Source organism: Zonotrichia leucophrys, chromosome 21 (assembly GCF_028769735.1).
Source record: "Zonotrichia leucophrys gambelii isolate GWCS_2022_RI chromosome 21, RI_Zleu_2.0, whole genome shotgun sequence".
In the NCBI taxonomy this organism is placed as follows: Eukaryota; Metazoa; Chordata; class Aves; order Passeriformes; family Passerellidae; genus Zonotrichia; species Zonotrichia leucophrys.
In genome coordinates this window covers 3,634,362-3,657,271 of record NC_088190.1, presented here as the reverse complement: position 1 = coordinate 3,657,271, position 22,910 = coordinate 3,634,362, and the positions used below count along the sequence as shown (strand labels likewise).

General features: G+C 65.7%; 3 protein-coding genes across 8 annotated transcripts; 2 read left to right on the top strand and 1 right to left on the bottom strand.

The window, feature by feature from the left end:
• The first annotated feature begins 78 nt into the window (after window positions 1-78).
• On the top strand, window positions 79-4,027 carry TNFRSF25 (TNF receptor superfamily member 25). Its single transcript, XM_064730713.1, has 7 exons — window positions 79-407; window positions 1,914-2,109; window positions 2,211-2,321; window positions 2,397-2,549; window positions 2,639-2,723; window positions 2,818-2,879; window positions 2,964-4,027. The coding sequence occupies exons 1-7, from the start codon at window positions 378-380 to the stop codon at window positions 3,563-3,565; spliced, it is 1,239 nt and encodes a 412-aa protein (XP_064586783.1). The 5' UTR covers window positions 79-377; the 3' UTR covers window positions 3,566-4,027.
• A 106-nt stretch (window positions 4,028-4,133) lies between these two features.
• Window positions 4,134-15,682, bottom strand: ESPN (espin). 3 transcript variants are annotated; one of them, XM_064730711.1, is made up of 15 exons: window positions 15,389-15,682; window positions 14,408-14,601; window positions 12,021-12,207; window positions 11,745-11,927; window positions 11,531-11,662; window positions 11,273-11,447; window positions 10,878-11,182; window positions 9,188-9,349; window positions 8,936-9,110; window positions 8,622-8,648; window positions 7,317-7,462; window positions 6,947-7,228; window positions 4,867-4,946; window positions 4,774-4,785; window positions 4,134-4,679 (listed from the first exon to the last, which is right to left on the bottom strand). In XM_064730711.1, exons 1-15 carry the CDS (start codon window positions 15,680-15,682, stop codon window positions 4,532-4,534), a joined length of 2,502 nt encoding a protein of 833 aa, XP_064586781.1. In that variant the 3' UTR covers window positions 4,134-4,531. The 3 variants fall into 3 exon arrangements, with proteins under 3 accessions (XP_064586781.1, XP_064586782.1, XP_064586780.1); XM_064730712.1 differs by lacking the exon at window positions 8,622-8,648; XM_064730710.1 differs by lacking the exon at window positions 10,878-11,182 and having other exon boundaries at window positions 11,331-11,447.
• A 1,365-nt stretch (window positions 15,683-17,047) lies between these two features.
• On the top strand, window positions 17,048-22,872 carry ACOT7 (acyl-CoA thioesterase 7). 4 transcript variants are annotated; one of them, XM_064730654.1, is made up of 10 exons: window positions 17,048-17,157; window positions 17,823-17,940; window positions 18,331-18,487; window positions 18,979-19,070; window positions 19,204-19,318; window positions 19,763-19,777; window positions 20,345-20,431; window positions 21,123-21,239; window positions 21,432-21,616; window positions 22,270-22,872. In XM_064730654.1, the coding sequence occupies exons 1-10, from the start codon at window positions 17,105-17,107 to the stop codon at window positions 22,375-22,377; spliced, it is 1,047 nt and encodes a 348-aa protein (XP_064586724.1). In that variant the 5' UTR covers window positions 17,048-17,104; the 3' UTR covers window positions 22,378-22,872. The 4 variants fall into 4 exon arrangements, with proteins under 4 accessions (XP_064586724.1, XP_064586725.1, XP_064586726.1 ...); XM_064730656.1 differs by lacking the exon at window positions 17,048-17,157 and adding an exon at window positions 17,698-17,732; XM_064730655.1 differs by lacking the exon at window positions 19,763-19,777.
• The last annotated feature ends 38 nt before the right edge of the window (window positions 22,873-22,910 follow it).

Sequence of the window (22,910 nt, the reverse complement as noted above, 5' to 3'; positions counted from 1 at the left end):
GTGGGGATGGAGCCCTGGGGTGGGGTCTGCACTGCTCCCCACGTCCTCTGCCACCCCCGCCACCCCCGCTAACGGAGGGAGGGCGGCGGCCGGGTCTGCAGCGAGGCTCTGCAGGTCCCTCCCGCGCCCAGCGCTCCCGTCATGTGGTTTCGTACCCCCTGGACTCATTTCCAAAAAAGCATTTCCTCCCGCTGCGGTTGGGTGTAAAAGCCTGTCTGGGGAGGGCTGGCGCTCACTCGCCGCGCGTCGCGTGCTGCTGACGGCAGCCGTGGGGTGCCGGGGCACCCTGCCCGGGCAAGGAGCTGCCCCGACACCCCCCTGCACCTGCGCCGCTCCCCGCAGCGCCCCGGCATGACCCAGCCGCATCGGCCACAAGGATGAAGTGTTGCTGCCCTGGGGTGGCTTGGGTGAGTGCGGTGGCCTGGGGGGTCCCATGGAGAGCTGGCACCAATTGTGGGGTGTCCCACGGCTGTGGCCGTAGCAGCTCTGCAGGAGGGAGGGAGGAAGATGGATTAACCCCAGGGCCAAGCGCGCCAAAACCGCTTCCCCCTCTGGCTAACAGCCGGGGCTGGGTTGGGCCGCACCAAAACATTGGCGGTGTGGCGTGACCGCGGGGCCACCGGCCGTGAAATCCCGGCCACAGAGCGGATGCGGCCGTGGGAAGGGTGGGGTCAGTCCTGGGGCTACAGCAGGGCAGTGCCTGGGGAGTGGCTGTGCCCACAGACCGCGGGCAGCTGCCCTCGGGGCTCCGGTGCCAACCCCGGCACCAACAGCTGCGTTACGGGGGAGACGCGCTGGCACGGCACCAGCGGAGGGCTGTCCCCAGCGCCGTGCCAGCCCCGTGCCCACCGGGCACCTGCTGGCCGCGCTGGGCACGGGCAGTGCCCGTCGGCGGGCGGGGTGCGCGGGCAGGGCCCCGCTGGGGACGGTCGTGCCTCAGCGGTGACTCAGATGTGCCGCTGCCAGCCGGGACTGAGGCAGCGCCCGGATCTGCCGGCAGCGCTCCGCGAGCGGGGCGGCCCAGCGCGGTTTCCAGTCTGCCGGTGGCGGCGGGTTTAGTAGAAAATGATTCAACTGCCGTAATCGGGGCCATCACGGCTGGGAAATCCAGCCCCCAGCGAGGAATCCCCTGGCTCCCTGCCCACGCTGGCAGTGCCACGGCCCTCTCAGCCCTCGGCCCGGCCTGTGGAAGGGGTGTCAGCGTGGGCACCGCTCGCTGCACCCACTGGGGCTTCCAGGGGAGCAGGGCTGCCCTGCGGACGGCACCTGGCACCCCGCGGGGGAGCCGTGACCTACTTTGGGACGCGCGTAACGGGGCGCGATAGCATCGGGGAGAGCGTGAGCCAGGCACGGCTTCCTTTCGGGGAGGAAATCACCTCCTCTGTGAGGGAGATAAACCCCAGGAAAGTCAAAGCTGGCAGCGTTAACCCCTACGCGCCCGGCTACAGACACCTCCCTGAGCCGGCGATCTCTGGCACCACCGTGTGCCTGACTCACTGGTCCCCATCCCTGGGGACACGGCAGGGTCCTGCCGAGCATCTCGGTGCCGCTCCCCACAGTGCCAGCATGGAAGCACCATTTGCAGAGCACACGGGGGCACCTTGGCAGCCTCCTGGGCACAGGCTGTGGCACAGTGGCCCCCGGCAGGAAATTGCTTGCTCGTGTACTGCGGAGAAAGCAGAGCACAGGGGCTGCCGCGGGGCATTCCCAGCCCTGGGGCAGCACACCCACGCGGCTCTGGGGCGGAGGGCCGCTGCTTCAGTCGCTCAGCTTTGTGCAGGCACCGCTGTCCACACAGTTCCAGGTACGGCTCTGGCTCCGGTAGCCCAGCATGAGCTGGTGTGTGAGGGCTGTCCCCACAGGCTCCTGGAGCGACCCGTCTGCCTGCAGCCCTGCTCTCTCCCTGCTTGCAGGTGACCTTGGCAGCGCTGTGGCTGGCAGCCAGCGAATCGCAGCCCCCAGGGTGGCGGGACCACGCCGTGCTGCGAGGGCAGCGGGTCCTGGTGCAGCCACTCCTCCGCCTGAGGAGACACACGGACAGACGGCAGTGCCCTGACGGCATGAACTGGGTGGAGACTGCTCGTCAGTGCTGCCCTCAGTGTCCCGCAGGTGAGCACTGCCCGGTCCCTGTGGCATGGCACAGCACACCGTGGCACAGCAGGTGCCTTGCTCAGGTGGCCGTGCTCCCTGTCACCCCACTGTCCCTGCAGGGACATTCCTGAGAGAGGCCTGCGTGTGTGATCCCTGTCCTGCCGGCACATTCCGCACCCGGCCCAACACCCTCAGCGAGTGCGAGGCCTGCTACGAGTGTGACCAACACGGTGAGCTGGCACCTCAACACCCCGTGCTGTGCCATGCAGTGCCGTGCCGTGCTGCTCACTGCCTGCTCTCTGCAGCTTTCCAGAGTGTGCTGAGCAACTGCTCGGCCACCAGCAACATCGCCTGTGGCTGTGAGCCCGGCCGATTCCGTGATTGCGTTGACACGCTGTGCACCGAATTCTCTTGCAAGAAGTGCCAGACCTGCACTGGACGCCTCATCCAGCGACCCTGTGAGTGCTGCCAGCTGCCCCACGGCACAGCCTGCCAGCTGTGTCACCTCTGGCTGTGCCACCCTGCCTCATTCCCACCCTTTCCCCAGGCTCAGAGTTGCAGGACACACTTTGTGACAGCAGCTGCAAGCCTGACTTCTACAAAGAGGGTGATGAATGCCGGCCATGTCACATGTAAGCATTGACCCTCCAGCCAGGGATGCATGTGGGGCTGTGGTTTGGCATAGCATGGCACAGCATGGCACCCATGGGTCCCATCTCCTTGCAGGCGTGCCGTGGACACGTGTGGCAATGAGTGCCAGCAAGCGTGCGGCAGCAACAACAACAAAGGTATGGGGACAATGGGGCCAGGGTCGGTGGTGTGCAGTCACCGTGCTGGCCAGCTGATGGGAATGATCCTGCTCCTCCTTTCAGGCTCAGGTCTGGAGTACATCCTGCTGGGACTCACCGGGCCTCTCTTCCTGGGTGCCCTGGCCATCTACCACAAGAGGAAGAGGCTCTGGCATGGGGGTGGTCCCCACCCCATGGCACAGGCCACCACCTCAATGCCCGGGGCTGCAGCCACACCATGGTACCAGTTCAACGCCTGGAGGTGGCACAACCCGTGCTGGACCCACCCATACTCCCCACAAGAGACAGAGCGAGGCACTGGCACAGCAAAGAAGAGCTTCCAACAGGAGGCGTTGCTGCGTGAGCCACCCAGTGAGGAAGGAAAGCCCTCCTCATCCCCAGAGCCCCGCGGTGCCTTGCTGCAGGGCAGCCAGCTCTACGCCGTCATCGACGTGGTGCCAGTGCGGCGCTGGAAGGAGTTCATGAGGATGCTGGAGCTGCGGGAGGCAGAGATTGAGCTGGTAGAGCTGGAGGTGGTGCACATCCGTGACCAGCAGTACGAGATGCTGAAGCGCTGGTGCCAGCAGACCAGTGCCACGCTGGACCACGTCTTTGCCGCCCTGGAGCGCATGGAGCTGGCCGGCTGTGCTGAGGCACTGCGCCAGAGTCTGACCGTGGGACCCTGACCCCAGCGCCAGCATCCTGGCACAGGGAGGGCCCGACACCTCCACACCTCACTGGGCACCCAGCCACACCCCTAAGTATTGTTACTTATGCCGTGTAGACATTTTATGTCAGTTTTATGTCCCCTTCCCACCTGCCTGTTCCCCCTATTTATGTCCTCCTGCCTCCAGGGCCGGGGAGGACCCCATGCCCCAGCACATCGTCGGCTGCCCAGCCCCTCGCGGGACGAGCGGGCACCGAGCCCACCCGAACCCATGGGATAGTTCTCAAGGCTGCCCCTGCCGGGCGCTCCTGCCCCTCCCCAATAAAGTGGTGTGTTCTCCATCCGCCAGCCCTGGCCCTTCTTCACGGGGCTGTGTCAGCGGGCACCAGGGCACTGGTGACCCCAGCACCGCCACTGGTGATGTGGCACCCACAGGTGACGGGGAATGTGGGTGCTGGCAGAGATGCAGGCAGTGTGGGTGTCGGGGTGCTTGTGGCGATGTTGGTGAGAGGGCACAGCTGTGGGCGAGCGTGGCGTGGCTGGGGGGTGCTGTGGGGAGCCCCAGGAAGGCGCGGGGCACTGCTGGCGGGGTTTATCGTTTTAATCGCTGGAAAGGCAGGCGGTCTGGGCAGAGCTGAGCCGGAGGCTGGCCTTGAGCGGCTCTGGAGGGGCAGTGGTGAGGGTGAGCGCGCTGCGAGTGGTGCCAGCGGGGCGTGCGGTGAGCCCGGCCGAGCCGGGCGGGGCGCAGGGAGCCGCGTGTCCCACGCTCGCTTTGCATCGGGCAGCGCGGGGGAGCGGTGGGCTGGCGGCAGCGGGGAGTGGGGGTACGGGGGGCTACGGGTGCCTGGGGCGGTGAGGAGGGGTTCTCTGGGCTGGGCTATGTGGCCATCCACGGCAGGAGGAGGGTGCCGAAGCATGTCGCGGTCCATGGGAGGACCTGCCAGTCTCCTCCTGCTGCGAAGAGCCAGGATGCGGTGTGGCGTGGCTAGTGCTTGGCTATGTCCCCCTTCTTGAGGATGATCTGTCGCTGCCAGGGCGCCAGCTTTGTCTCATCGTACCCGAGAGTCCTTAGCTTTTCCGACTGCTCCTTCTCCTTCTCCTCCTCCTCCCGCTTCAGCTTCTCCTGCTCTTTCCTGCTCAGCAGCACAGGGCACAGGGCGCCGCGGTCACCAGAGCCGCGGGGGCCGCCGTGCCCGCCCACCCAGGGAAGGGGCTCGCTGCACTCACCGTTTCTGCTCCCTGCGAAGGCAAAGGGAACACTGAGGTTAGTAGAGCCGCGGGAGCCACCAGCTGGTGCAGCATCCCCTGACCCTGTCTCACCTCTCCTCCTCCAGCTTCTTGCGCAGGATGTCCCTCCTCCAGGCCGGCATGCTGGCCAGGCGCGCCTCCTCTTCCTTCTCCTGCAACAGACAGCCGAGTTACCGGCACCGCCCGCCCTCACTGCCGGCACCGTGGGGCCGCAGCATCATCCTGGGGCGCGGCACCGCATCCCTGTGGCAGCGCCCTCCGTGGCACGGTACCGGTGGGGTCACTGGGGCTCGCCGACCGTGCCCACGTCGGTGCCCACCTTCCGCCGGCGCCGGGAGAGGAAGGAGCGCGTGGCGTGGCCACAGCCCTTGCAGCACACCACAGCTTTATTGCACGACACGCGGGGGCCCACACTGCCCCGGCACCGCAAACGCCACACCAGAGGGGAGCGCAGCCCCGCGGCTGCGCCTCCCACACAACACACAGCCACGGCAAGCGGCACACACTGCAACCTCGGCCCGGGGCCGCAGAACAGCGCCCAGCCTTCTGCCAAGCTCAGCTGCACCACGAGCCACCGAGGCCGGCGAGCGCACCCTGCACCAGCCCACAGCTGTCCCCTGAGCTTGCTGCTGCCCCATGCCACACCACTGGCACAGCCTGCAGCATCTCGTTGGAATCAAGTGTCGAACATCTCTGCCTCCTTCTCCTTCCAGAAGGAGAAGCTGCGGTCAATGAAGCGGCAGAGGTCCTCCTCGCTGAACTCTCCCAGCTCCGGTACCGGCACTGCTGCCCCCTGCCCTTCCGGGGCCATGCTGGGGGGCTCTGCCAGGCTCTCTACCACTGCCACGGGGTCATCCCCAAAAAACTCCTGCACGAGGTCCTCAAAGCCGTCGAGCCAGTGGCGGTGGCCAGCCTCGATCTGCTCCAGCACGGTGCGGTGGAAGCGGCGGACGCGGTGCCAGCTGTGGCTGCCCAGGCGGTCAAACATCTCGTAGCAGAGGAGGTGGCGGAAGCGCCGCTCCTCGGGGCTGAGGGGCATCTCCAGCAGCTGGAAGTAGCCCAGCATGAAGAGGTCGAGCGGGAGGGTGTCGTGGGGCATGGGCGAGCCGCCGACGTAGGGCAGGAAGTGTTGGGGCCAGTAGAGCACCGTGGTGCGGCTCAGCCGCCGGATCTGACGCCCTGGGACCCGGCGGGCAACACTCCTCCAGCGGGCCAGCAGCCGCCCCGCTGCCGGTCGCCGCCTTCCCGGCCGCCGTGCCCGCTCCTCCCCGGGCACCGCCGAGAGCGCCCGCTTCTTCCAGTGCTCCAGGAAGAGGAAGACTGCGCGCTCCTTGCACCCCTTGGTGCGTTCATGTGTGCTGCTGGGCTCCGGCAGCGCTGCCCTGCTCCTCCGCAGCGCCCCATCCCCGTATTCCTCCTCCAGGATGGGCCGGCGGGCGCTACCCGGGGGCTGCACCCGCTTGCGCTTGGTGACCCTGGGGGCAGGCGCGGGGGGTCCCCCTGGCCCCTCGTAGTTGGCCTTGAGGCTGCGGACGGACACACCGCAACCCAGGATCTCGCTGCGGGCGTCGTGCTGGGCACCGGGGCCGCCCCCCGCTCCCCCCGCCCCGGGGCTCTCCCGGCCCCTCGGGGTGGCCGGTGCTGCGGCCGCGCTCCTCGGCACCGGGGGGGACCGGCTGCCGCGGGCGGGCGCGTCCTGCTGGGCGAGGGCGAAGCGCCGGGGGGGTGCCGGGGCTGCGGAGGGCGGTGCGAGCGGCAGCAGCTCCTCCTGCGGCCCCCCTGGAAGCGGCTGCCCCGCCTCGTGCATCACCCGCAGGCTCCCCAGCTGCCTCTCCAGGTGCTGCATGTCCTCCTCCCGCATCGGCTGCCCGGCGGGTCCCGGTACGCCCCCGCGGCACAGGGGCGGCGAGCGGCTCCCAGGCTGCGGCGGGAGAGAGGGCAAAGGGGCTCCTGAGGCCGTGCCGCACGCCCCCCGTGCCGCTGCCGCCGTGTGTGGCATCCCCGGGGTGTGACACCCCTGCATGCAGGTAGGGTGGTGCCCAGCCCAGTTAGGGGCCGGGGGCAATGCCACGCACGCCGTCTCGCCAGGTCCTGAGCTGCTTGGGCCGTGCCCGCGCCGCGCTCGCCGCCGCAGCACGAGGGACCCCCCTACCTTGCGCCGCTGCTCCTCTTCCTCCTGCATGCGGAGCTGCAGCTTGCGAACCATCACCTGCCGCTTCCACTCGGGGATGGGCCGGCCGTGCTCGTCCTGGCTGGGCACCAGCGCCTCCACCTCCGCCGCTGCCCCAGCGCCTGCTGCCGGCACCGGTGAGCTCCCGTTGAGCACCGGCTCCGGAGAGCCCCCTGCCAGGCAGCGCGGCGGCCCGGCAGCCTCGGGGGTGGCCGGCGGGGTGGGCGTCCTGGTGGGTGACGGGGAGGACACTGGCGACTCTGCCTGTGGAAGGAGGGAGGGAGGGCGGTGGGCACTTGCCGTGCCGTGCCGTGCCGCGCCGCCGGCTCCCCTGGCCCCCATCGCCACCTACGTTGGCCCCTCCCTGGCCGCTGCCGGAGAAAACAGTGGTGAAGCCTTTGCTCTGTGGCGTTGGCTTGAGGCTCTTCCCAGCTTTGATCTCGGCCAGCAGCTCCGAGTTGTCGCCCGTGGGGGACATCATGTTGAAGGACTTGGTGCCTGAAAGGAGGCAGAAGGGGCAGTAAGCACCCCGGCATCACCATCTCCCTGCCCCTGTGAATCCCCCACCAGCTCGCAGGGTAGGGGGGTGAAGGGGTGGCTGGCTCGCTGCCCCCCTCCACACTATCCAGGAGTCCCTGAAGCAGCATCCAGACACCCAGCTCAGCATCCATAGCACATCACCAAACTCCTGGGTCCATCAGACCCCAGTGGAGCAGCCCCCCAGCACTCAACAGCCTGGCACCCCAGCTCCACAGATCTGTAAGAGCAGCACTCCAAGAGCAGCTCACAGGGTCCTGGCACCCTGCTGCAGCAGCACCCCAGCACCCCAACACTCAGCTGCAAGGGTCCCAGCCTGGCCCCAGCCCTGAATGCCACTCCATGCCCCAGAGGCACTGTGTCGCAACAGAAGCGTGCCTCTGCAGGGATAGCTCCGTGTCCGGTGGCAGCCTTGCCACTGCAGGACAGCTCCTACACTCCCCTGGCATCTCCCGGCAGCGATGCACCGACAGCCTGAGCCACACTCCCTGCCAGCCCAGTGCCCAAAGGGCTGCGTGGCACCTGCACCCCACAGTCATGCCACCCGCCTCGCGAGCACCCACCGTCCGTGCCAGCCATGCGTGACTCCCTAAAGGCCCATGGTACCGTGCCAAGTCAGAGCCCCCTCCCCGCGGCCGGCGCCCGCAGCTCGCCCCGCTCGGAGCCAGAGGGCTGCGGTTGCTGAGGGCGCAGAGGGACGCTCGCGCTGCCATCCAGCGCCGGCTGGGACCCCCCGGTGCCGGGAGCCGGCGCTAATAAAGCGGGCGCCGAGCAGCGGCCAAGCCCGCGGGCTGCGCTCAGAGCCGGGGGAGCGGCCGCAGCGCTCACGTGGCGGGGTCACGCCGGCCGGCTGAGCGCGAACAAAGGCGCTCTGTGTGTGCGGGGCCGGCGCTGCCCGGCCCTGCCAGCCCTGCCCTGGCGCCTCCGGCAGCCCCGCACCGCCGCTCGGCGTCCCGCGTGGCACCGGCGACGCGCGGCAGCGAGGGCGGGCAGGTGGCAGCGCCCGGGTGTCACCATCGATGCCATCGATGCCCCGCGGGCGCGGCACGGGGCCTGTCCGGCTGTGCCCCGCGCCAGGGCACCCCCCGAGCAGGGAGGAGCGTGGGGCCGCGGTACTTACTCTTCATCTGCCTGAGCGCCTTTCCTCCTAGGGAGAGAAGCAGAGAGGCGGCGCGGGGCGCGCGGCAGAGGAAGGATTTGGCCACCGCGAGACAAGAGAGAAGAGAAGCGGCCAGCAGTGAGAGCAGGCAGGGGCGAGCGGGCGTGGGAGCCCCCGCGCCGACACCGGAGGAGAGAAGGACAGAGAGGCTGTCAGGAGCCGCGCGGCCCAAGCGCCGCGGGAGGAGACGAGCCAAGGAGGTCAATGCCACAGTGCAGCCAACGGGACAGTGCCCAGGATCGCTCCCCGTGCCCACCCGGCACCCTGCCACTTACTTCCCGTAGAGGACGAGGAGCGGCGGGGGCCGGCGGGAGTCTCGGCGAGCGGGGGCGGCGGTGGGGGCGTCGGGCAGGCGGTGTCGGGCAGCGGAGGGGGCGGCGGTGGAGGCGGCAGCTCGGCACCGGACTTGCTCTCCCCATTGCTCATGGTGTCCGTCGAGATGGGTGATGCCTGGAAGGGAGCATGGGCAGGCGTTGCTCGGTGCCCGTGCCGCTGAGCTGGGCACGGCCTCGCGGGGCAGGGCTCACCTCCTCGGTGTGCGCCATTCGCTGCGGGCCTGGCTTCTCGGCCGCGACGTGCCCCAGGTGCTTGTAGTAGTCACCGGTGCTCGGCTGCTTGCCGAAATTCCTTGACCGCCTGCTGGAGTCGGCCCGGCGCAGGCCCTCGGGGCTGCTGTCACGCGATGCCAGCTGCAATGGGGAGCCCACCTCAGCCCCGCCGTGCCGGGCTGTGACCGTGGCACAGGGCTGGAGTGGAGTAGGACCGTGCCAGTTTGCCTTGGGGCAGATGCAGAGCTGGGACGGACAACGGGTGCATGCCCTGGGGTCTGTTCGGCTCTACCAGGGGCTGCGTGCCATGTTGGCAGCGTGCGGCATCAGTGCCTGGCACTGTGACCCCATAGCTGTGCCCAGGATCCTGTCCAAGCCTCCCCCGGGATAACCCCCTGGGAACAGGAGTGCCGAGCCCCAGCCCAGCGGATTACAGGAAGCTTATCCCGCGCGGGGCTGGGGCCGGCTTCCAAACCTCCCTCTGAACAGGGCTCTCAAGCAGCGCAGCCTCAGCTCACCCCGGCGCATTCCACAGCGGCTTTGCGAGCTGTGCTGCCGAGTGCTGCTCTGCAGGGGGCTGTGCCTGCTGCCTGGGCTCGGGATGCCATCGTGGCATAGCCCTGCTCCCTTGCTTGGGGCCCCACTATTTGCATTTCCCCGATGCCACCTCCACCCATAGCATTTTCACGGTGAGCCCAGCTGCTCGCTGCCACTGCCACCAGCCCCAGCTAAGTCAACAAACGTCAGCTCAGTGCTTCCTACAGCAGCTGCCATGGGAATTGTGCCAAGCCTGGCTCCCACTCCGGCAGTCCCAGCCCCGGTCTGGCACAAGGGTCTGTGCCGCTGAGCCCCATTCCATGGGGCACCCACACCGCTGTGGCACCGCTCTGCCACACGCCCACACCTCCCCAAGGCAGTCCATTGCTCTGGTAAGCACTAAAGAGCCAAGGCCATGCACAAGGAGCACTGTGGGGTCCCAAACCCGCCATGTGCCTGGCTCACACTGCTCTGCTGAGACCCCCATCCCATGTGCCCCGTCCCCCAGAGCGTTGTGCTCTGCCAGTGTCCTGACCATGCCCAGAATCCTGTCCCTGGTGAGGTGGCAAGAGCCAGAGTAGGGGGTCAGGGCGGCCCCAAACCTACTGCATCCTTATGCCCCCCCAGCCCGCCATGGAGGGCTGCACCCCTCTTACCTGTGCACGCCTGGCTGAGCCCTCTCAGCTCCTGGCAGCGCTGGCTGTGCCACCCGACACCTGTGGCGCGGGCGACACCGGAGCCGGCCGCTCGAGTTACCGCCTGCGCAGCTGCCCACGCCCAGCTCGGCATGGTGCCTGTGGTATCGCCGGGCCCATGGGCGCGGCTGCCATGGCGTGGTGCTGCCCGGTGCCCCAGCCAGTGCATGGCAGCAGTGCATGGCCCACCCAGTGCCACGGAGCCACCAGAGCATCACTGAGCCCAGCTTGCTGCATCCTCACTGCTGGCTGAGCCCCAGCCCTCCCAGTGCATGCCAGCATTGCAGGCATGTGGCCTCCAGCTGGGACTGTCCCCTCCCAGTGCAGGCAACAACTGCTCAGATGGATGATGCCCTGTGGCATGTCCCTCCCGGGTGGTGTGTCCCTTGAGCTGTGTTTGGGGCGTGGTGCAGGGGACACGGTGCATGGGGCCGTACCTCTCGGCGCAGCGCCTGGCTCTCCACATGCCGCAGGTTGTTCTTGGCCCGCACGTAGATGTCAGCGGTGTGGGGGGCAGCGGGGGGCGCAGGTGCAGGGTAGCCAGGGGGTGGCGGGGGTGGCCGGGTGCTGGGGGGTGGGGGTGGCGGTGGGGGGAAGGCAGGGGGTGGTGGCGGCGGGGGACCCTCGCCTGCTGGGCCCCGGCCCCGCGGCCGCATCTCAGGGTCCAGCATGTCCATGTACGCCTGCATGTCCGCCAGCGCCGGCTCAGGCACCCCTGCGCAGGGCAGGGGGTCAGGGGGGGCTGGACCCGCGCCCCCCGCCCCGCGCCCCCTGGCCCCGCACTCACGGGCGGCGGGGGCCCCTGGGGGGCCGCCCCTCTTCTCCCCGGTGCTGGACTGGCTGGAGTGGCAGGAGTCGTAGTTGGAGAGGGTGCTGGCAGGGGAGCCCACCTCGAAGCGCGCCTGGGGCACCGACGCCGTGGTGTTGGGCGAGGACATGCCCGAGTCGGGCTGGCGGCATTCCCCGTCCGCCGAGGGGTCTCGTGACAGCACGCGGTGCTCCACGCTCTGCTGGCACAGCCCAAGGGTCAGGGCAGGGCTGGGGAGGCCCTGGCGCTCCCCGTGTGCTCCCCACGCCCTCATCCCTGTACCATGTTCTCCACGGTGCGCAGGTACTGGGCGCAGTGGCTGTGGCCGTTGTAGTCGGCGAGGTCGGCCGCTGTGTAGCCATCCTGGTCACGGATGCTGAGGTCGGCACCGTTCACCACCAGGATCTGGCAGCACTGGGGAGAGTGGGGGCGCATGGCAGGGCTGGAAGGAAGGCCCTCCCCTTGCCCTGACACCCTGCTGGCCACCAGCACCCACCTCCAGCTCGCCATTCTCGGCGGCATCGTGCAGCGGCGTGCCGCCCCAGCCGTCGGCAGTGATCTCCCCGCCGTGCAGCAGCAGCCAGCTCAGCACCTTGGCGTGGCCACGGCTGGCAGCAAAGTGCATGGCTGTGGCCCCCTCAGCATCCCGCTCCGACAGGCTCACCGTCGTGAAGCTCATCTGTGTGGGGGCAGGTGGGCTGAGCACTGGGGCCCTGTGCCCTGTGCTGTGCCACCATGCCATGCCACCACACTGTGCCCGGACAGTGCTTACCAGCCACACGATGACAGTGTTGTGGCCCATCTGGGCGGCGGCGTGTAGTGGGGTCATGCCATCATAAGCCCGAGCATGGGGGTCAGCCCCACAGTCCTGCACCAGGTACTGGATGATCTCCAGGTGGCCTTCCTGGCAGGCGAGGTACAGCGGGGTGGCCCCCGTCTTGGTCTGGGCACTCAGCGTGCTGCAAGTGGGGCACAGCGCCCGTCACCTGTGGCCACTGCTGCTGCCAGGGTTGGGACAAGGGGCGGGCAGGATGCAGGGACATGGGGGCTTGTAGGACACAAGGAACATGGACAGGTGCAGGGGAGACAGCTGTGGGCAGGCAGGGCAGTGCCAGGGCTGGGAGCTGTCCACCCCAAGGCTTCCCATGGGTCCCCGTGCTGCTGCGGTGGCTGCAGCTGCAGCGGGAGGTCACTAAGTTAATCAGCCTGCTTAGGCTAAGCTCCTTCCTCCGGCTGTTTTTGGACACTGCAATTTAGTCGTATTTTAAAGTAAGCTGCTTACACAGCACCAGCCGTGGAGCCGGCGGGGAAAGGCCAACCTGCACCATGATGCCCAGCTGCTGGGTGCTGGTGTCCCCTTGCTGCCCCAAAAGGCCTTGGCATCCTTGTGTCTCTCATCCTGAATTGTGCATCCCAAATTGTGCAACCCAAGCCCTGAATCCCACATCTTTTACCCCACAGACCCATAATCTGCATCCCACATCCCCACATCCTGCCTCCCGACCCCACAGGAAGCTGTTTTATTAAGTGCTCCATAAAAAACCCCCTGTTGAATATTTAAAAAAGGAAGAGCAATAAATACTCTGCTCTGTTATCGCAATGATCGCAGGCCCTAAATAATTGATCCCTGTAACTGTGAGACGGGCTGTGGCCAGCACTCCCTTCCCGCTGTCCCTTGCGTGCCGTGCCACCGAGTGCCTGCCCCGTGCCCAGCAGTGCCAGGCTGGCACAGCCCTGTGGGCTCCTTGAGATGGGGATGGGGCTTGGGGCAGCTGCAGATTGGGGTGCTGGAGTCAGCAGGAGCTCAGGCACAGGGGCAGCCCCTGATTCCCATTTCTCAGTAATTGGGAAGGGGTTAAGCCACTCGGGCACTGCCACTAAACTGCTTTGGCAGATGGCTGAGCCCCCATGCTGGGCCACCGGCTGCCGGGGGCGATGCGAAGGTGGGCCGGGAGCATCCCGCAGCGGCACAGCGGATTGGATTTCGCAGCTGTAACGGAGCCTCCGGGCAGGCGCGGGGCTGGGAGCAGGGCCAGCCCTAAATAATTCAGGGGGAAGGCGGTGACAGCAGCGGAACAACCCCGGCAAGCGACGTGAAAGGCAATGCGAGCGCCGTGCCACACCTGGGCTGGCACGGTGGGCGTCGAGCAGGAGCAGTGACCGGTTTGGGGCCGGGCTTGGGCTGCAGGGGTTAATCCCAGAAGTGCTCAGGGCTAAGCTGGCACACCTGGGGCAAGGAGATAAAGAACTGGGGCTGGGACAGCTCTGGCCAGTAAGTGCCAAGGGATTCAGGGATCTGTGTGGCCCTGCCTGGAGAAGAAGATGCAGGACTCTGGTGTTGTGGCACCCAGAGACAGAGGGGTGCCGAGTGCTGGTTCACATCCCGCTGCCTCAGGACTCCCTGGATGTGGGAGAGCTCTGCAATCCCTCCCATCCACAACCCTGGAGCCTTCCAGGGACAATGTGGAGCAACAGCGCATCCCCCCGGCTCCGCTTTGGCTGGGTCTCTGGGTTATTTCTAGTGGCCTCTGCCCACCACAGGAAATCGGATTATTGGCCACCTAATCACCTGCTGCAGCCTCGTGGCCAGGCCCGGCATCGCGGGCCCTGTGGGCTGCTGTGCCACGTAACGGGGGCACCAGCCCGGCCCCGGGCACCGCTCAGGAGGAAAAGCGGAGATGCTGCCGCCGCGGAGCCGTCCGGGAGAGGCTGCCGTGCCCAGCAATGCCCACGGACCTGGGCAAGCGGAAAGGTCGTCTCCGGCGCGGGGAGCAGCCTCTCCTCGGCGGTCAGCCTAATCCATTTACATAACAGCGGGCGGACAAAGGCGGCTGTGTTATCGCCCCGCGCCAGGAGCCGACTCAGCGGCCAGTGACAATATTTCTGCCAGCGCTCGCCCCTCTCCTCCTCTCCCTTTCTTTCTGGGCCATAAAGAAGGTGCAGCTGGCTGCCCAGCCTGATAACGCGGCCGCGTTGCCCTTGGAGCTGGGGGATCAGGGTGGCTGCAGCATTCGTCCCCAGTGCTGGCACCTTGCCCGGTGGCTGGAGGGAGGGTTGGGGGCACAGCAGGCACCCCGTTCTCCCACTAACCCCGTTCCTGCTGGTGGGTGCCAACCTTCCGGCAGACCCTGTCTCGCTGCCAGCAGCGGGGGCCGTTACCTGGGGCAGTGTCCCAAGAGGAGTCGCAGGGAAGGGAAATCCCCTTTCACCGCGGCGTAGTGGACGGGCAGCGCTCCCGTGTTGGTGGCTGCCGTGGGGTCGCTGCCTCCGAAGCGGAGGAGCCACTCGATCACCTCGTGGTGACCGAAACGGGCTGCCAGGTGCAGGATGGTGGCACCAGAGTTGTCTGTGTCCTGCAGGAGGAAGTGGGACGGCTGTCAGTGCCAGGCACCAGCCCTTCCGGCAAGGGGGTTGGGGACCGCAGGGGCATCCCCCAGCCCGGAGCTGGTGCCAGGCGGGTGGGGCGGACAGGGTGGAGTTCCGTCCGTACGGAGCGGGGCCGGAGAAGGAGCACAGAGCATCGGAGCGACCGTGGGACCAGCGTGTCTGCCTCCATCAAGGGCCTGCGTCCGCACACAGTGAGTGCAGCACAATGCCCTCCTTGTTCGGAGCCCCTAACCGCGAACTCGCCGCCGAGCCCCGCTGTGCCTCCGGCCCGTCCGCCCTCCACGCTCGGTGGGGCGCGGGTAGCGCTGGCCCCTGGCCAGAAGGTCGCCGATGCGTGCTGACCCCTTCCTTCCCGATTAATCTCCTCTCCCAGCCCCGCCGCCTCCTCTTCCTTCGGCCGTCACATGTCTTTAACTCTCGGCCGGCCCCGGGGCAAGCCGCTTACCGCCGCGGTCCCGCCGTTGTGTAACCCCGGAGGGGGCGGCAGCCCCGGGCAATATGTGCTGCCCTCGCGGCTGAGCCCCTCCGGGATGCCGGGGACTCTCCGGGTCCGTGGGATGCCGGCCGCTATGCGCGGCGGAGCCCTGTCCGTGCCGGCTGGGACGGACCCCGGCTGGCCGTCGGCAGGGTTGGAAGCACCACGCTTGACCGTGTCCCCGCGGCCACCGCCACCCACACGGGACCGCGGAACGCCTCCCCGGCCGCCCGCGCCACCGAGGGCCCCTCCGCCGCCCCCCGCGCCCCCGCTCGCACCTGCACGCCGCAGCCCCCCTGCGTGAGCAGCCACTGGAGACAGGCGAGGTTGCCGGTGGCGGCGGCGTCGTGGGCCGGTGTGGCCCCGTTCCGCGCCCTCGCGTCCCCGCGGAGCGCGGCCTCGGCCGCCAGGTACCGGAGGCAGGCGAGGCGACCGGCGCGGGCGGCGTGGTGCGCGGGGGACGCGCCCAGGGCGTCCCGCAGCCCCGGCCGCAGCAGCCCGGCCGCCCGCAGCCCCCGCAGCGCCTCCACGTCTCCCTGTCGCGCCGCCTGCAGCGCCCGCTCCAGCGCCATCCCGGCGGCGGCCCCGGCCCCAGCGGCCCCGGTGGCGGCCCCGGCCCCGGCGGCCCCGGCCGCCGCTTGGCACTGTGCGGCGCTCCCGCCCCGCCGCCCCCCGGCCCCGCGGGCTCCTCCTCTCCCTCCCCCGGGGCCGCCCCTCCGCCCGCCCCGCCCGACGGCGCGGCGATTGCCCGCTGCTCGGGACCCCCGCCCGCTTCCCCCGGGCCCTGCTGGGGCAGCCGCGCTTTGCCGAGTGGCGGACGGGACCAGAACCGGCACCGGTTCAAGTCCGGGTGGACCCCAAAGCGGACCGTTCGCGGCTGCCTGTCCGCGGCCCGGTGTAGCGGCCCCACGGGTGTCCCCTTCCGCCACCCGCCCAGGCAAGAGGCGCGGAACCCTCGACGTGCGCTGCAGGTCCTGGCTGTTCAGGCAGAACGGGGGGCGCTGGGCCGGAGGCTGTCCCGCCTCAGCCGGCCGCGGGGTGCCGGCAGCCAGGCACGGTCCGCTTTGGTATCCACCCAGCCCTGCAGCGGTCCGGTCTCGGCCGCCGCTGAAAAGTTTTTTTACGAATCGCTGGCGGGGCGGCGGGCGGCGCGGGAGGACGGGCGAGAGACCCTCCGTCAGCACCGCGGACAGCGGAGGCGCTTCTCGATCAGCACCGAGGACAAGGCAAGGCCGCCCTGCCCGCCTCCTTCCCTGCCTGTCCCCCGCCCTCCCTGCCCGGCCCTCCGGCCCTGCCCCGCCGCGGTTTATAAAGCCGGTAGCGGCATGGAGAGCGGGAGCGCCATGTCCCCACCGGGCGTTGGGCGGCAGACACCCGGCTCCGGCCCCGTCCTGTCTCCGCCGAGCTGTGCAAAGTGACAGCTCCGGCATTTCCAGCCCGCTGCGCCCGCGGGCGGCCCCGTCTTCCTGCAGACCCTCCGGTCCCTCACGGAGACTCGCCGCTGCACTCGCACCGACGGGAGCCGAGAGCTCAGGTGAAGCCCTGAGTGCCGTGGCTCCCGGGCGCGATACTGAACCCCCTGCGGACCCTGCGAGCTGTCACTGTCTGCTCGGGACTCGCCAGCACCCGACCCAAAACCCCGGTGCGCTACCGGGAACTGTGTTACAACCGGAGAGAGCCGACGGCGCCGGGAACGCACCAGGAACGGTGCTGCCCGTGCCGACCCTAAGCCGCTCGGGCAGCCCCGGGCCCCAGTCCCGGTGGGCTCACACGAGTCCGCGGGCAGCCCCGGACCCCAGTCCCGGTGGGCTCATACGAGTCCGCGGGCAGTCCCGGAGCCGCCCGGTTCCGCACTCCGCCCCGCGAGCTGTCCGCCAATGGCGGGGCGCGGCGGGGGCGTGTCCGGGCGCGGCGGGGGCGTGTCCGGGCGCGGCGGGGCGGGGCCAAGCGCGGCGGTGCCGCAGCGCCGCTGCGGGCGGGGCGCCGGTGCCGCCATGTCGGAGCCGGGGGCCGCGGGCCCTAGCCCGGCCGCCATCCAGGTGTCCAGGTACGGCCCCGCCGCGGTCGGGGACCCGGACAGGGCTGGGCAGGGAGGCGGGCGTGCTGGGGGCCGCGGGCGGGTGCCGGTCTGCGATGGAGATGCTGCCCGCCCGCCCTGCTGCCGGCAGCGGCGGCGCCGCCCGCTTTAGTCATGCTGTCAGTGACACTGACCGCGGGCAGAGCGCAGCAGCGCCGCGCCCGTGCTCCGTGCTGCGGGGGCTGGCAGCGGGCAGCGCTGCCGCGGCTCTCCCGGGCGCGCTTCTCCCGCCAGTGTCCCCGCGGCTCTCGGGCGCGGTCGCGGTGAAGCAGCCGCTCCTGTCCTTGCCAGCGCGCAGCCGCTGCCCCGGTGCCCCCCGGGTCGTTATTCGCCGTTGGCAGGAAGCGCGGCTGCTGCCGGGAAGCCGCGTGGAGCAGCGGCACGGGCCCGGCTCGGTGTGCGCCGCACCGGGGCCGGCGGGGTGGGGCCCTGGTGAGACGCGGGGTGCCCCGGCAGAGGCGCCCTGCTTCCTTCCGCTCACAGCGGTTTCCACCGCCGCTCACAGGAAGCCGCGTGCGAGCAGCGATGTCCCGGCAGCTCAGCCGGTGGGCGATATGCTGCCTCCGAGCAGCCGCACCGGGGCTGGGCTGGGGGCGCGGCAGGTGTTGTGAGCTCTCATGTGCCTCCTTCGGCAGGATTATGCGCCCAGACGATGCCAACATCGCGGGGAATGTCCACGGGGGAACCATCCTGAAGATGATCGAGGAGGCAGGAGCCATCATCAGCACCCGCCACTGCAATTCCCAGGCCGGGGTGAGTAGGTGCCGGTGTGTCTGCCAGCCTCTGGCACGGTGACCTTCCACTCCCTGCCGTGTCTCACTGGGAGTGTTTCCTCCTGCATGCAAATCTGGCTGCAGCCAGGTCCCAGTAGCTGGAAGCATTCTGCTGAAATTGTGGTTTACCATGAGAAACATTATTACTCATTATTGCTGTTAATGTTTTAACTCCTGAGAAAGGCAAGTTGGGGCAACTCTAGTGGTGCTTACAGATGGGGAAGGAAGCACGGCCAGTGGCTGATAAAGGTGGCGGTTGCAGTATCCGAGCTGCACATGGCATGGCAGGTTTGGCTGGTGTCAGGGAGCTGCCAGCTGTGGTCCCGTGGCGTGGCTGTGATCACTCTCTTGGCTGTCTCACCATCCCCAGGAGCCCTGTGTGGCTGCACTAGCACGGGTGGAGCGGACTGACTTCCTGTCACCAGTGTGCATCGGCGAGGTGGCCAACGTCAGTGCCGAGATCACCTACACCTCCCGGCACTCTGTGGAGGTTCAGGTCAACGTCATGTCTGAAAACATTTTAACAGGTGGGTGGCTGCTGGTGGCTGTATTCCAGAACACCAGGAATAACAGTGAGCTTGCAGAGGTGACCCCATCCTCTGCTCCAGCACGTTCGGCAGAGAGGAAATCTAGTGTGTTTATTGACAGAGCTGGGAGTGGAGGGAGGGCTGGTGCTGGGGAGGGAGGCCAAGCAGGCTCCCTGGGATTTATGGCTCCATTGTAGTGAAAAACAGCAAAATCTGTTTGTAGCTCTTCCTGCCTGATTTGCTGCCTGTGGCTGCCTTTGGCCTGAAAAGTCCCTTTTCCTGCTGTTGCTGTGACAACCAGTTCCGCTTGCTGGGACATCTTCCCAAAAGCACATTGTCACATCTGCTAAGAGCTAAAGCCTGGTAGGAGCCAGCAGGGCAAGGGGCCACCAATGCCAGTGGCATTGCCAGTGTGTGCCCAACCCCAGACTGGTGGCAGGTACAGCACTGCTGGCCTTGGCACCATCACCTGCTACCCCCTTCTCCTCCAGGGGCAAAGAAGGTGACGAACAAGGCGACGCTGTGGTATGTGCCACTGTCCCTGAAGAACGTCAATAAGGTCGTTGAGGTTCCCCCCATCCAGGTAGGACAGCTCACTTGGGTCCCCCTAACTGGAATTTGTCCTCCCCATGGAATGGCACTAACCTGGCCCTGTTGGCGCTCCCAGCTGTGCCAGTGGCTTTGCCAATCCCCTTCTTACCAGCCTTCTATTCCAGTATGCGAGAAAGGAGCAGGAGGATGAGGGGAAGAAGCGTTATGAGGAGCAAAAGCTGGATCGGCTGGAAACGAAGCAAAGAAATGGTGACGTGATCTTACCTGTCATCAACCCAGGTAACACGGGCAGTGTATACCCAGTGCAGATTGCCCAGCAGTACTTGGAGACCAAAGTGGTCCCCTGGGCATCCCCTGGGCCCTGTAGGTGCAAGTGTGCATTCTGAAACACCACACCAGGGATGGGGATGGGATTTTGGAGCAGCAGTGTGTGAGTGGAGGGGGAGCTGAGTGGATACCCATGGTACCTTGAAGGGGCTGGTGCATGACATCCCCTCTCCAAAACCCCGTTCCTGTATCCTTGTGTGCTTGTGTGCAGCTAGAGCTGGTTTTGCTCAGCAAGGGGTAAATGCAAGTGCTGGGCACGGGTGACCTCTAGGCCTGGCTGTGGTCTTCATTCATGCAGAGGTGGAGGAGAGGTGGCACATGAGGAATGTTGGGGAAGGTGATGGGGGATGAAAGTTGCTCAAATGCTTTTTTCTCCTCTGTCCTCCCTGCTCACAGACAGGCAGACAAAAGGTAAGGTTCAGCGGGCACTGCTCCATGGGTGGTCACCCTGAGTGGGACTGGGCTGCTTTTCCTTTCTTTGAGCTTCTTTAACATCTCTCATCAATCCTTCTGAGAGAGGATTTCCTCTGCTGGGAGTTTGAGGGTGTGACTTCTGTCACCTGGAGGGTGTGGTGGGACAGAGGTCACCAGGATGTGCCAGGGCTGGGGGCATGGATGTGAAAGTCTTCCCACCAAGGAGAAAACAGGGGCTCTATGCAGCAGGGTCTGGGAGGGAAAGCAGACGGCAGTGTGACCCAGTTCACTCCTGTTTGCTTTCATGCTCTTTGAAAGCTTGAAAAGAAAGAAATGAGCTGAGCTGGAATAAAGTGGATGGGTGGAGATTAGAGGGAGGCAGCAGCCCGTCAGGTGATGAACAGTTTATGCTCTTGGAACTTCTCCAGCCTGATTTAACCATTGATTTCAACATAGTTCAGCTTTGCACGAGCCAGCCCCATGTTTTCTTCCTTTGGACAACTTAAGACAGGGGTGTATGGGTGCCAGCTGAGTAGCTCTCACCTTGCTTTGCTCTCTAACCAGAGCCACACACCGTTGGCTACAGCCAGTCCAGCCTGATCCACCTGGTGGGCCCGTCAGACTGCACACTGCTGGGCTTTGTGCATGGAGGTGAGTGAGCACTGCCTGTACAGCACCTGGGCTTCAGCTCCAGGTGCCTTTTCCCTGGAGCAAAGTGTGGTTGGAGAATGACTGTTTTTGGTGGGCTCTGCCTCTGGAGGCATATTGACTGTCAAGGTCAGAGTTGCTTTAGCTGAGACAAAAGCTTCATCTTTTTCTGTGCCCCAAAAGCTCATGTACTTGAACTGTAAATCCTAGTTTTGTCATCGCCTGTGAGATTGCAAATCTTGGAGTACAAGCATGCAGCGTGTGACTGCTGTTATCTGAAGTAATTTCCTCTTGGCTGGCAGCACCCATCACCTGCAGGGCTGGCATGTGTGGTGCAAGCCCTGGGAGAGGTGTGTTTGCTGAGAGCTGGGACAACACATACTAATCCTTAAGCAAACAAAACAAACATGGTCAGAGCTGTTTCCTGTTTGTGGGGCTGATCTCACCTTGTAAGGGTGAAGTTTGCTCAGAGAAATTTGGGAGAGACAGAGCTGACCTTAATCGCAGGTCTGTGAGAATATTGCCCTGGTATTGAGAGGAGCCCTTGTACTGGATTTTCCTGAAATTGGGACTTAGTCTCCAGTCCAACTCCCCAGCATAGGTTTGGCCATGCTAAGGCCTTACTGACCTTTGTGTGGTTTCCCTGAAATCCCACTGACCTCCCTGAGACAGGACCCTCTGCCTGCCCTCACAGGTGTCACCATGAAGCTCATGGATGAGGTTGCTGGGATTGTGGCTGCCCGCCACTGCAAGACCAACATTGTCACTGCCTCGGTGGATGCCATCAACTTCCATGAGAAGATCAAAAAAGGTACCAAGGGTGGTGGCAGGCACTGTGATGTGCTGTTGCCACACCGTGGCTCCCTTGGATGTGCTTTCAGGACATGCTGGCAGAGAAAATTAGACCCTGTTTGATTAATCCCGTGCTCTGCTTAAGACATAGCTTAAGCATAAAACACGCTTTACCCCGTGCTCCCTTGATGAGCTCCTTTCTGTTTCACAGGCTGTGTCATCACTGTCTCAGGACGTATGACATTCACAAGCAATAAGTCCATGGAAATAGAGGTTTTTGTGGATGCTGACCCGTTTGTGGACGAGCCCCGGGAGCGGTACCGGGCCGTCAGCGCCTTCTTCACCTACGTGTCCCTGAGCAAGGAGGGGAAGCCCCTGCCCGTCCCGCAGCTGCTGGTAAGAGCTTTTGTCTTTGGATTGGGCCCAGCAGGGCCATCACCTCTCCTGCTCCTCCTGGGGCAGAGCCCAGCCCAAGAAATCCTCTTCCCTTGAGTTACTCAGCAGAAAAATATGAGCACGAACGAGACATCCCAGGACAGGCTTCAGGGGGTTTTATTTTTTGTTTTGTTTTATTGTTTCATTTTTGTTTTTGTTTTGGGTTTGTTTTGTTTGTTTTTGTTTTGGGATTTTGATTTTGTTTTGTTTTGTTTTTGTTTTTTATTTCTTTTGAAAAGTGCCAGTGTGGAGGTTGGGGATTTCCTCCTTTCTCATTGTTGAGAACAGGCTGCATGCAGGGGGGGCCCTGAGTGGCAACGGAGGCCCCCCCATCCCTAATAGCTGCTCCCCATGGTGTCCCCATTCCAGCGTCCTGCCTGTATCATCTCCCCTAATCCTGGCAGGGCTTTGCTGACACGGTGCTCCCGACTGGGGGTGTTGCTTAATATTTGATGTGGCACAGGTCTCCTTCTTAATGCAGGCCACGCTGGCTGTCATGCTGCATGTTTGACAGAGAGCAGCACCTCTAGAAGTGTGAGGGGAGGCGTGTTTCCCTCCCACACACACTTGCATCACACTGACACCACAGCTTTGCACTCTTTCTGTGACTTTAGACCGAGACAGAGGACGAGAAGCGTCGCTTTGAGGAAGGGAAGGGCAGGTACCTGCAGACCAAAGCCAAGAGGCAGGCGCAGATGCAGCAGCAGGCTGCCCAGCAGTGACCTGTGTGGCACCAGTGCCCGCCAAGCATACAGGTTGTTCCCGTTCGTTTTTTGTGTCCGGCCCGTGCCAGCCCCGCGCCTCCGCCCGCCCCAGCCTGCTGCCGGCTCCACCGCTTCGCTGCTGCTGCCGGGCTCAGCACTGCACACCTCGTGCTTCAGGTGGCTCTGAAAGCCCCCAGGAGTCTTCCCAGGCACTCACCATCTGCCTCCAGAGCCGTTGTTGCTGTTTGATCCTGTTGGTGACGTTCCTGCCTGTGTCAGAGCCAGGCTGGGGGCGTGTGGTGGCTCGAGGGGCGCGTGAGGCCGTGAGTCTTTGTGCTGCTGTGTTCGACTCGCTGGTTTGTCCTACCATGCACACCAAAGCTTTCGTACGTGCTGCGCCGCGCTGGGGCCGCACTGAATGTCTGACATCTCTAGGTAGTTCTCTGTGCACATCTAAGTTATTTAAGGAATCCTGTGGCATAAATAAAATCTGTTTCATTGACTGGAATGAAAGGCTGATACTTTTATTTCAAAACAATTGTGCTTTTCCT

Excerpts from the sequence above, each read along its gene's own strand:
- ACOT7 (XM_064730654.1), top strand. The coding sequence starts at position 17,105 with ATGTCGGAGCCGGGGGCCGCGGGCCCTAGCCCGGCCGCCATCCAGGTG. Across the intron at positions 17,941-18,330 it reads ACTGCAATTCCCAGGCCGGG|GAGCCCTGTGTGGCTGCACT; the intron begins GTGAGTAGGTGC and ends CACCATCCCCAG. Across the intron at positions 18,488-18,978 it reads GTCTGAAAACATTTTAACAG|GGGCAAAGAAGGTGACGAAC; the intron begins GTGGGTGGCTGC and ends CTTCTCCTCCAG.
- TNFRSF25 (XM_064730713.1), top strand. The coding sequence starts at position 378 with ATGAAGTGTTGCTGCCCTGGGGTGGCTTGG. Across the intron at positions 2,110-2,210 it reads CTGCCCTCAGTGTCCCGCAG|GGACATTCCTGAGAGAGGCC; the intron begins GTGAGCACTGCC and ends CTGTCCCTGCAG. Across the intron at positions 2,322-2,396 it reads CTACGAGTGTGACCAACACG|CTTTCCAGAGTGTGCTGAGC; the intron begins GTGAGCTGGCAC and ends TGCTCTCTGCAG.
- ESPN (XM_064730711.1), bottom strand. The coding sequence starts at position 15,682 with ATGGCGCTGGAGCGGGCGCTGCAGGCGGCGCGACAGGGAGACGTGGAG. Across the intron at positions 11,928-12,020 it reads ACACTGTCATCGTGTGGCTG|ATGAGCTTCACGACGGTGAG; the intron begins GTAAGCACTGTC and ends GCCCCCACACAG. Across the intron at positions 7,229-7,316 it reads GCGGCCAGGGAGGGGCCAAC|GCAGAGTCGCCAGTGTCCTC; the intron begins GTAGGTGGCGAT and ends CTCCTTCCACAG.